This window comes from Gambusia affinis, linkage group LG17 (assembly GCF_019740435.1).
Source record: "Gambusia affinis linkage group LG17, SWU_Gaff_1.0, whole genome shotgun sequence".
Classification (NCBI taxonomy): Eukaryota; Metazoa; Chordata; class Actinopteri; order Cyprinodontiformes; family Poeciliidae; genus Gambusia; species Gambusia affinis.
This window is the reverse complement of record NC_057884.1, coordinates 19,948,040-19,960,086: the sequence shown is the minus strand read 5'-3', so window position 1 is coordinate 19,960,086 and position 12,047 is coordinate 19,948,040. Positions and strand designations below refer to the sequence as shown.

Here is a 12,047-nt window from a genome sequence, read left to right as displayed (position 1 = left end):
GATCCATAGATACATCAGGGACAAAGCCTCAACAGACAATGTGCTCAGTGAATGTCTCAAACAATGGGGAACAGAACCTGAGGTGCCGGAGGAACCATCATGGGAGGACAAGCCCCTGCATGGGATGTACCACCGGCAAATAACCGAAGTGGCTGACATCAGAAAATCCTACCAATGGCTGGAAAAAGCTGGACTGAAGGACAGCACAGAGGCCCTCATCATGGCCGCCCAGGAACAGGCCCTAAACACCAGAGCAATTGAGGCCCAGATCTACCACACCAGACAAGACCCAAGGTGTAGGTTGTGCAAGGAGGCCCCTGAGACAGTCCAACACATAACAGCAGGGTGCAAGGTACTGGCAGGGAAAGAATACATGGAACGACACAACCAAGTGGCAGGCATAGTGTACAGAAACATCTGTGCAGAATATGGACTGGAACCCCCAAGATCAAAGTGGGAAACACCCCCGAAGGTAGTGGAGAATGACCGAGCTAAGATCCTGTGGGACTTCCAGATCCAGACAGACAAAATGGTGAGGGCGAACCAACCAGACATAGTCGTGGTGGATAAACAACAGAGGAAAGCCGTTGTGGTGGATGTGGCAATACCAAGTGACTGCAACATCAGGAAAAAGGAGCATGAGAAACTAGAGAAATACCAGGGCCTAAGGGAGGAACTGGAGAGGGCCTGGAAGGTGAAGACCACAGTGGTGCCTGTGGTCATCGGGACCCTCGGGGCAGTCACCCCCAAAACTGGAACAGTGGCTACAACAGATCCCAGGAACAACATCAGACATCTCAGTCCAGAAATGTGCAGTCCTAGGCACAGCCAAGATACTGCGCAGAACCCTCAAGCTCCCAGGCCTCTGGTAGAGGACCCGAGCTAAGAGGAAGAAGAATCACCACCCGCGGTGGGTGAGAAGGGAATTTTTTTTATTTTATATATATTTTATAATAAATACATTTTTATAAAAACTGAAGATAACCTAGTCACTGGTGTTATTAAAACCCAAAATAACAAATGCATGATACGCTGAAACATCAAAATGCGTATTTTTAGACTTCCTTGAACAAATCTATCTGATCAGACATTTATTTTATTATCATGCTGTATATATATTCATAAAATTGGCTCCAATAACAGAGGATTATAATGCAAAAAAGCAAATGTAGTCAGAAGCAAAGAAGGATGTACCTTCTTCATCTCCTTAAATCCTGCCATGCAGAGTTATCATGGATGCTTGAGGGACTGAATTTTACAAAATAAAACATCAAATCTATCTTTTTATGCACCAGTGTTTGATTTCAGAGCAAAAACATTGGGTTTATACCAAACAACAAACACTTTGACCACTGAAGGACTTACTTTCTCCTCATAGTGAATGCATGATGCAGCCTCAGGACCGAGATACTTCACCAGACTAGAAAGCACAGCTGTTCTTCTTTCTCCAGCCTGCAAACAGAGAAAATCCAGGCTCAGCGTTGTACCGGCAGCGCTTAGCATTTAAAAGCAGAGCGGCATACTGCTGAAATAATAATGCACATCCGTGTTTCTCCCAGCTCAAGGAGGGTTTTTATTTTGTGAGGAGCCACAACATTGAGCATGAAACCAGGAGGAATGCAAGAGTTTGTAGGAATAAAGGAAAGGATGAAGAGGCATGCAGTGCAGCGAGGGTGAAGGATCAAAGCTGTAATTTAATGCTTCCTGCTGCTGCTGCCTTTGATGGACAACTGTTTACTAACTGGCATTTTGGTACACACTGAATTCATGTGTTTTGTTTAAAATGTATAATTTTGTTTCTAAATGATGTTTCAATATGAATTTGCTTTTTAAAAATGTATGTTTGTAGCTTGAAGCACTTTGTTTCAGCTGCTGCTAGTCTGGAGGAGCTGCAGATGAAACTGTTTTAAAGCGCTTTATAAATAAAACTGGCTTGGATTTGAATATTTTACTATGTAATCTGTATTTGAATGTACTTTGTTGGTCTATGATGCAAGACTAAAATCTTATAGCCAGCTTTTTTGGATCTGGAGAGTAAATGTTTTGCTTCTTCTTTGCAAAACATCTCAAACTCAAAGTTGATGGAAAGCATTTGTTAAAAACTGTTATTCGTGCCCCAGATTCTCAGCTAACTTTAACTAGTACATGAATAAGCTTTGATATAATCATTTTTATGAAACAGATGTTGTGCAGCAGTAATATTAAGGTCAAGAGTCTGAACGAAAACTCACTGCTTAGAATTGTCTAAAAACTGAAAAAAATATAACTGTGTATAATAGTATCAGTAAAACACTTAAAATACCATTTAATTAATTAAGGTTTGTGGCAGTAATGGGACAGTATTTGATAATTGGAGTGCTTTTATTAGTAAAGATCCAGATGCATCTGTATGAAATCTGAAAAATTGCCCGTACATTTCATGCATCATCTCAGCGTTCCATCAGAAATTAGGTTGCAAACAAATTGCAGGCAAGACGTGTGAGAGAAAATGTGGGGAAAAAAATGGTAATAACAGAGCGGGGAATAACTCAGACAAATTTCAGAGGGGTAAAAAAAAAAAAAAAAAAAAAAAGAGAGAAAGAAACTGAGGAACTGGAGAGGAAAAGCATTTGAACCATTCAGCAAAACAATGTAAGCAAAACACAGCAAAGGAGAAAAATGAAACTCAAAGGAAGAAAATATAAACAACACAGTGAGAGATGCAGAAGAATTGCAGAAAGGATGAGCAAATTGGAAGGGGTAGGATGGAAGAATAGACAAAGTGAAAAGGAATGGAGATAAGGCAACGAACACACAGTTCCTGACTCGTCTTATCTGTCTCTACTGCGTTTCTTTGTCTCCGCTGTCTCCCTGCTTACGACCTATTAATTTATCCCAAAGAAAAAGAAAAAATTAGGATGCCCTCTACGCTATTTGAGAAAAACAAACAGCAGAGCTGCAAGGGTTTAAAGCAGAAGGGGGAGCATCAGATGTCCATCCACTATTTTAAATTGCATTAGAAATGTTTATTGAAATCCTTTTTGAAACACGAGGAAAGAAAAGAGGGTTACATAACGTCGCCGTGTGAAGCAGTAAAGGCGCATTGATTTAAAATGAACCTGATTGGCTCTTGTTTTGTTAAACGCAGGTCACCTCACACCTCATTAAGCGAGCAAAGCTTACAGACGACAATAGAAGAGCCCTGCTGCACTAAAGCGTGGGCTTATATGCTCAAAACATAAATAGAACATTTACACGGCATAAAAAGCAAAACTAAATTGTAGCTTACTCGTAAAAAGGTGCAGCTACACAACAGATTTATAAGGACGGGTAAAAAGTTTTTATGTAAACCACGTGTGTCAAATCCAGAACACCGTAAGACTCAGGGGTGTCAAAACCTTTTGTCACCTGGGCCAAAAAAGGGGAAAAAACTAAAATCAAAAATAAAATTGTCAAAGTTTTTGGCTCCTTTGGTTTTGGATTTTCAAAATCCAAAACATAAAACGGGCATCTTGTTTTGAAATTCTTTTGGGCTCAGTACAAAAATTTATCCTCAGATACAAGAGCAGAAGTTGGAAGTTGGGGTCACTGTATTTTAAGATGCTTGCTACATTTACCCAAACTCCATAAATTAAATAAAAGTTGATTTCGGTGCGGGAAAGTTAGTAAACATCCCTGGATAAACGTGGATCTGCTTATAAGAAAAACTGGGTGTGAGAAAATGATGATGGTGGTAATTTCATCCTGATTTAAAAATTAAAAGTCAATTTGGATGGGCCAAGTGTCTCATTCTCAAACTGCTTTGGGAGGCCACACAAAATCAGTCAAAGGGCCGCAAATGGCCCCCAGCCCACACTTTGAACACCCCAGCTGTAGAATCATAGTTTTTTTTTTGCATAGTGTCAAATTACAACGTGAAAATATGTTACATTTATCATTTTAAGACATGCTTGTTGTATTTTGATTGGTTCTTTCCCACGTTGACATTCAGAACAATAATTCAAAAGTTTAAACAACTGGAAAAAGACTGCTGGGAGAGAACTGCGGGTTGTCCTGGCAGAGGTTAAATAATCACCAGAGAAAGCAAAACGTGGTATCTAAACAGTCACTATGTCTCCATGGCAACCGCTTACCTTCAGCTCTTTGGGGCTCAACTCTGCCAGTTTTCAGCTGAGACCAGATACGTACCTAGTGTATACATCTAAAACGAAGATTTATGCATGATAAAATTTTGTTCTCACTCTTTTGTACCAGATTTAATACATCTACGCAATTATAATAATGAAAATAGTCAAATATATTGACTAGTATTTAGTATAAGAACTGAAATAGCTTTCAGGTTTTTGGGAGAAGAAGTGGTTTCAGAAATACATGCATCCAAAACAACATGATTATGATGCTAAATTTGCGTTGAAACATCATTTGGCAGAAACTGGTCGTCCATTTTTAGAATAATTCTTTTCATATTCGGAAGAAATGTTGAGTTATTTAAATATTTACTCCTAAAGCATTTCTAGGTTCAAATTGTGGTTTGGAGTCTCTCTTGGTACTCCAGCTTCCTTTCATAGTCCAGGATAGATTTATTTAGTAGTTTAAAGTTAGTCAAAATTAGTCACAAATAAGTTCTCTGTCACTTTAATTCCACCAGAGCAAACCAGCATTTAGCAATCTAAAACGCTTGCGGTGGGAATTAATGTAGGGCATGAGGGTCCAAATGAAAAATGGTATATCCGATCAACAACTTCCTCTTATTTAAACAGCACATACTGTGCATAATTGTAACCCTTCTGCCCGCTTGCATCACACGCTACCACATTTTCTCTGTGTTCAGGAGCAGAGCGGCAAGTGGAGGTTAATTATTAAGAACCTTTTGCTGCTCGTCTCTGCAGGGTGACAGCTACTACAGCTGCAGAGCTTTAAAGCAAGGCAGGAAAACGACCTAAATTGCAAAACAACACCAGACACAATGTTGGGTTTTGTCTTATTTTTTTTTCTCCCCGAGTAAAAAAAACAAACAAAAGAACCCAAAGTACTAGAAAAGGGGAAATAAAGGCAAAGGAATTATATATAAGAAGGGTTCCTGGTGAAGCTTTGAAACACTTACAGCTGTTTGATAATGTTAAGATTGTGTTTACCCCCCTTAAAATGAAGCAGAATAGATCCAAGAAGGAACATTTTCACCTGGAGATAAAAAAAAAAGAAGTACAAAAGGTCATTGGCAGCATCAGCTCCAGCAGTGACTGACAGTGTTTTCACACTTGGTAGTTCACTAGACTTGGTTCAAATGGGGACAGAAATAGCAACATTTGTTACATTTTCAGCTGGTGCAGACTGTTTTCACACTGCACTGGGTCAAACCAAGCAAACCTTTTGAAAAACCTGTTCACCTCCTCACCTGTGGGGGCGCTGCGCCAAGAACCACCGAAGGGAATGACACAAAACACGGAGCGCAACTGTCTTCTTTGCAAACAAAAATGGAGCGGAGTCAGACTTTAGTGGTTGTAGGATTTCTCTTTTGTCTAAAGACAAAATATGGAGTCAGGTGTACTTTTTGTCTGAAGTCAAAAGAGACTCACAAGTTTGATTTATTTACCCAGAATTATCAGTTTTATTCCGCTTCCTGGTCTCCGGTCTGCTCAGTGTTCACATATTTATTCAAACCGCACCAGAGTTTGATTTTTTTTTTTTGGTCCACATCAGAGACTGATTACGCATTCACACCTCCTCAAATGAACCAGACTTTCTAGGCAAACGAACTAGAATTGGATTAAAGCAGACTGAACAGGGCTAATGTGAATGCACCCTTAATTTAGAAAAGAGACGGGACTAAACACAAATAGGTTGAGCCAGGAGCTCAACAAGTGGATTTAGATAATGACTGTAACAATTATGTCAACTGCTTTTTCTGTGAAAGAAAGACAGCTAAATACAGGAGCACTCTTTTAGGAAAGAGACACAGCTAAAAAAGGACTTTCTAAAACCAGAATTCAAGAATTAACGCCAAAGGTTTAATCACCAGGAGGAGACGGTGGTAAACATGAGCAACTGACCTGCTAGCAACAGAGAATAGCTCCGTTATTGGCTTCATACAGGAAAAAGAACTAGCTAATCACAAAACATGGGGCCACGTATACTTTCTATCCTATTTTAGGTCATGTCAACAGTAGCTTTGCCATTTATTTCGTCTAGGAAAAAGACCTGGCTAATCAGAGAAACTGAGCTGGATAAAAACAAAATGTGTTTGAAAGTAAAGAGAAAAGAGATTCAGTTAAAAATCAAAAGCACTGAGCCGAGTGTACTTTCTACTGGACAGAAAAAGACAAAAACTAACATCATCAAAAGCTCCATGAAAGGCTTCATCCCAAAAAGGAGACCCTGTTGAACAGAACACTGTGTCGGTAAGAACAGAGAATGGCTCCATCATTGGCTTTATACAGGAAAAAACACACGGAAATATGGAGTCAGGTGTACTTTCTTTTGGAATAAAAAGCACAATTACAACAATAGAGTTGTCAATTACTTTGTCTAGGAAAGAAACTGAGCTGGACAAAAAAAACAAAACACAAAAAAAACAAAACTACTCGCAGGTACTGGCAGTACAATGTCCACTAATGATTTATTTCCTGGAGTAATTTTAATATCTTTTCTTTCACCTCACATCCAGAGCAAACATAAAACCACGTCTTCATTTTCCAGCCAATTAACACCTAATGAACTAAAAGCACCAGATGTCCATTGCAGAGGCCACTTGGACATAAATGTCCCTCACACTGGGTTTTGTTTTGGGCCACTTAAAAATGCTTTTATCTCCTATATTTTATGAAGTAATAGCCACAGCGAGCTGGCAGCAGCGTCCGCCCATCCATCCGCCTCATTCCTGGATGCAATTTTCTTAATGCTGCACTCAAGTAATATTGTTATTATGACAAGACACAATACTGTGCCTTTGTCTCCACACACAATGGAAATCTGCACCAGCCCTCAACATGCAGTCAAAATCGAATGAACCTCTCTGTAATGCTAATGTAGCCTGTTATTTTAGAGTAAGTGGGAAATAAATGAATGTTTGAAAACATTTTAGTTTTCGTGACCTGTTATTCCTGCCCAATATTTGAGCCTTTTATTGAATACATCTCGCTTTTCTCGTTTTACCATTAGCATGCTCCATGACTTCACATGAGATCATGCAGAATTCAAATCAAATATCAAACAAGCCTGAGGAGCGGCTGCTGCATGCAGGATGAGAGCTCTGCTAAGATAAACACAGGTTCATAATAATCTGATTAGAGCGATCTCAGCCCCTATTGACTTTACCTCTCTCGCGCTCCAAAGAGTCGCCTGCTGGCCGGAAATGAAGCCCACCAGGGCCGGGTTCCCACGTGGGCTGGTGGCGTCAAACGTGACACAGAACGGACAGTCGGTGGAAGATCCTGCCACGATTTCTCCTGACAAACCTTTCTCCTTCCAAAAGGCCTGCAGGAAGACACAGACGTTCCAGCTCCATCAGCGGCTTGAAGTTAAATTCAAGTCAACAATAACGAGATGTTCAATGGGCATCCGATTTTGAGAACAAAGACAATAATGAAAAGGAGAGTTTCTTTGATTTTCAGCAGGGGAGAACGAAGTGGATCCGCTCAGAGGCAGAACTGTTTTAAGCTGCCAGCGTGGGGGCCACATTATGATGAGTCATTTTTCTGCTAATTCTTACTAGATTGCTTTATTTCTGCTGTATTTACAGTAGCGGTTTATTTCCTACAGGTGTGGAAACAATAATACACTTATTCCTCTCAGCCGGTAGGTCAGTTTTCGTCCAGACGGGCCTTCAACACCAGTTAAAAAAAGAAAAAGGGAAGAAAAACATGCAGACTAAAACATTTTGGTTCAGATGATATATATCGTATATATTTCAAACAGCTTCATTAGTGTGTTGACAGTTTAACTTCATCATTCAGCCTGAACGTTTTACAAATTCTTGCTCTCCACAGTTAAACCTTACTAACAAGCAGTTAAACCTTGCTTACTAGATTTAAGCAAATACTGTTATTTAGGAAATAACAGTATTTTTTAAATGCTGTTACATATGTGCAAACTAAGGAATCCGTCCTCCCTGAAATTATCAGGTTCTGCCACAAGCACAAACTTTTTTCACTCTAGTTTTCTGTGGTCTGCACAAAGAAATCTGAAAAGTGTGGCGTGCACATGAACCTGCAAGTCTTTAGAGGTAAGTCTTCACCTCCAGCTCTTTGAAAAATACCTCAAGGTCTGTCAGACTGCATGGAAAGAATCTGTTAACAGTATTTTTCCAAGTTTTGTTAAAGATTCCTACTGGATTTGGGTCTGGACTTTGACTAGGCCACTCTAACACACACCGGCCCAGTCTCCACTCTTGTGCAGGCTCAGTTTTTCTTCCAGAATTATTCTGTATGTAAGTCCATGGTAAGGTCTGACCAGCTGTCTGCCTTATGCAGAATTAACCTTCTGATCCAAACGGTATTTTGCAAGAAAGCCAAAAAATTTTTTATTTTGATCTCATCTGACCAGAGCACCTTCTTCCACATGTTTGTGTCGACTCCAGGGTTTTATTTCTGGAGTGTTTGACTTTCAGCTGTCTGGATCTCTGCAGCTTACCAAAGTCCTTTTTGCATCTTCTTGGCTGATTAATTTTGAAGAGGTCTCAGCATGTTGGTTAAGGTGGACATCCACGTCTTGATATAGTTGTGACATCAAACGCTGGACTGAACAGAGCTTTGTAAAAACTTTACAGCTTTCAATAATATGTGTTGGTCCGTCACATAATGTTCCTATAAAAAACAGTTTGTGGTTTTAATATAAGAAAATGGAAAAACTGTTTTGCCAGGTGTCTCTAGCTGTAATAAAACTAAATCCAACACTGAATGCTCCTTATGATTGTGTATTTGTTTTGTTTTTTTCAAACATTGCAATAAACAGCAGCATCACAGTGTCATGTTTTATTCCAGTGAGTGACTTGTAAACATCTTTATTAGGATCCCTGTTTTATTTTCTGAACAAATGAATCAAACTCTGAATTCAGAGGCGTTGAATCGAGTCAGGCAATGTCACGCTGAAGTAAGACATGCATGACAAGAAGGTGTTTATTTTTGGCTGTAGATGGGAAATTGGCAGCTGGAACAGATTTATTCTCAATTTTAATATAAAACCACACACAAGAACTCAGGACAGTTATTTTCCTGGAAGCTCTAAAAAGAAGAGCAAAGAATACAGATGTTCATGGAGAGCAGAGAAGAGCATCCTGGGTTGCTTATATAATGTTAAAAAAAAAAGGTGCTATACAAATAAAACTAGATTTGATTTGATTACTACATGTGTAACGTAACATTTTTAAAAATCTTTTTAATCAATAGCATTTACATTTTTCTGTTAGTGTTTTACTCCAGGGATGTCCAACTCATTATTGTTTGACATGAAAGCTCTTAAAGGGCCGGTCATCCCAGAATGTATTGATAAAACCTTTTCACAAGCTGTTAAAACATCAATGAATTCTGATCAGATTAAATCAGATTACTGAACATCTTTTAAGTTCGTCCAGTGATACTTTTTGTGATTTTTTTGCAATAAAAATCAAAGTGTTTGTGATATTGTCATATAGATCATAGAATATAGTTTGACATCAATTAAGGCAGAAGCAGCTACAAGTAAAGTTTAAATTTACAGTAAGCTCTCAATTATACATTAGTGCAAAAAAGTGCAGGAATTTGTTGATTTTGCCTGATTTTCCATGATAATTCTTAAGAAACTGGAAAGACTGATATAATTTAGCAGTAAGCAGATAAAAACAGCATTGATTTGACTGTTAACATAATACTTAAGCATATTTAGTATTTAGAATCTAGAGGGCCACGTAAAAAGCTATGGCGGGCCGGAATTGGCCCACAGGCCTCGAGTTTGACACGTGTTTTACTCTAAAAGTTGTTCATCTTTTGCCATTTTTACAGAAACTTAAAAAAATTAAATTTGGCATCATATTCCACAGGTTGGGGCAATGCTACGTCAGAATAGATGTGATGGGAGGAACCCGGTAGGAGTGGGCAGAAATGACACGAGGGCTGATCTGCAAAAAAGGCAGCAGGGCTGGATAACACGACTGACTGGGCTGATCCAGATGAGTGACAGCCCTCTGAGCTGTTTGGGGGTGGGATGGTGTCAACCTGTCAGCTTAATTAGTCACCGTGTTTGTCTGGAAGGATCATGTCTACATCCTTCAGCACAACCAGCAAATGTTGTGCAAATGTTCTCATGAAAAAATAAGAATTTGGCTCCCTTTGCATATGCTAGTTGTAGCCTGCCGGCGACTTCATGTAATGATAAGAGCCTTAAATGTAGCAACAACAAAGGCTTTTGGGTAGGACAAACTGTTTTGAATCTGCACCAAATAACATTCACATTATATTATTTAGGCCTTTTTTCATTCCGGTTAGGATTATGTAAACATCTGTACTTTCGCCAGAGATGAAAACGCGGGCCTGTGTTCGCACAAGTTCAGCTGTTCAACACAAACGTCTTACTGTGACAATTTTTTATTGTTTTCAGTTTTCTGTGCAGTCGGATCAGATGTACATCAATTCTACACTCATTTGACAACAGAAACTCTTTTTCAAATGCATTTTTCCATTCCAAACATTGATAGGACAATATTAAAATGAGGTCAGGCTATCATCAGTACAAGTAAAGCTGTATAAAATACAGTTTACATCACTATTATTCAAATTAGGAGACTGATCTGCTCATTTTGTTTTGTGCTACAAACATTCTTGTGCATTTATCTTTGCTTTGCATCAGAATAAACTCACATGCAGGAAAAAAAAGCTGCAAAGAATGAGTCCTGAACGTAAAGGACAAAGTTTTGGATCATCAACTACTTCACAGTGAGAGCTTCTGCTGCCCCAAAACTGCTTTTCAGGACATCACAACCTTTTTCTCCAAAAGAGAGAATCATTGGATCACCAGTGATTCTCGACTTTGGCAACAGTGTCCAGTGAGCACCAAGACCAGCTGTGCCCTGATTTTCTCATCTCAAGGTCAAACGGACAAAATTGCCCAAACCATCCAACATTTGGACCTACAAACAGGAAACATCAGATTCACCCAAATCCAACAAACTGTCATCTTAAAAGCTTTAATTTTAGACAAAATTAGATCATTTTCAATCAGGATTTGATCCAGACATCGATATCCAACATGTAAGATTATCTAATGTACAAATTAAATCCTTAGTCATAAATTGTAAATAAGGAACAACCCTGGAAATTTGATGCATTTGCGTACTAAACATTTACTATCCTGTTTGCTATATAAAACCTTTGTAGCATAAACACAAAACTTGCCCAAAAATATCAGTTTTTTACATTGTATTTAGCTCAGTTTATATTTTTATCCCTAGCAGAAAGCCTTGTGTTAGTCAATGAAGCATGAAGTCCGTTAATGTCCGATAAGGTACAACGACGGAAAACACACTCTCACAAGCTTCTTGCATTGAGAAATCATTTATTTGGCTTCATATATTCAATCTTGTTCCAATTTTGCTCCACTGTCAGGCCGTTCTGTTCAGTATGAATTCTGAGAAAATTATCGAAGGCCAAAGTAGAGGGAATAAAGAGATTGGCAACACAGTGAAGAAAAATCCACAACACATAATGTGACAGTACTGTCAGGATTTAAATGTGAGTGTAGGAGGTTAAATCAATAACAGCAACATATTTTTCAGCTTAAGTTACATTTATTCACCAGACAAATGCGGCAAACTGCCTTTGTGTTTCCTGCCTTTCACAGATTTCAGCTAAAGAAATTGTAGATCATAATGTTATTACAACCATATCATGATTTTTAGACGGAAGTGTATCAGTGAGTTTGGTTTATGTAACTTTCAGTTCTTCTCAACAAGCAAAGAAATGGTAAAAAATGAACAGGAATAGAAATGATCTGTTCCAGGAATAAAGCAGAAAAAAAGTGTCATTTATTTTCTTCGACACGTAAAAAAAAAAATATTAAGTCTGCCAACATTATATTTACTGACATAATATGTAAACAAC

At 38.7% G+C, this 12,047-nt stretch overlaps 1 protein-coding gene across 2 annotated transcripts in view; it reads right to left on the bottom strand.

Annotated features, from left to right (window-relative positions):
* Nucleotides 1-12,047, bottom strand: part of si:ch211-127i16.2 (probable flavin-containing monoamine oxidase A) — a 67,643-nt gene that overhangs the window by 16,724 nt on the left and 38,872 nt on the right. For both annotated transcript variants that reach the window (XM_044144848.1, XM_044144850.1), the window contains exons 9-10: nucleotides 7,294-7,452; nucleotides 1,366-1,452 (exon numbers count right to left, since the gene is read on the bottom strand). In XM_044144848.1, coding sequence (XP_044000783.1) covers nucleotides 1,366-1,452; nucleotides 7,294-7,452 — 246 coding nt within the window. The remainder of the gene's footprint in view (nucleotides 1-1,365; nucleotides 1,453-7,293; nucleotides 7,453-12,047) is intronic.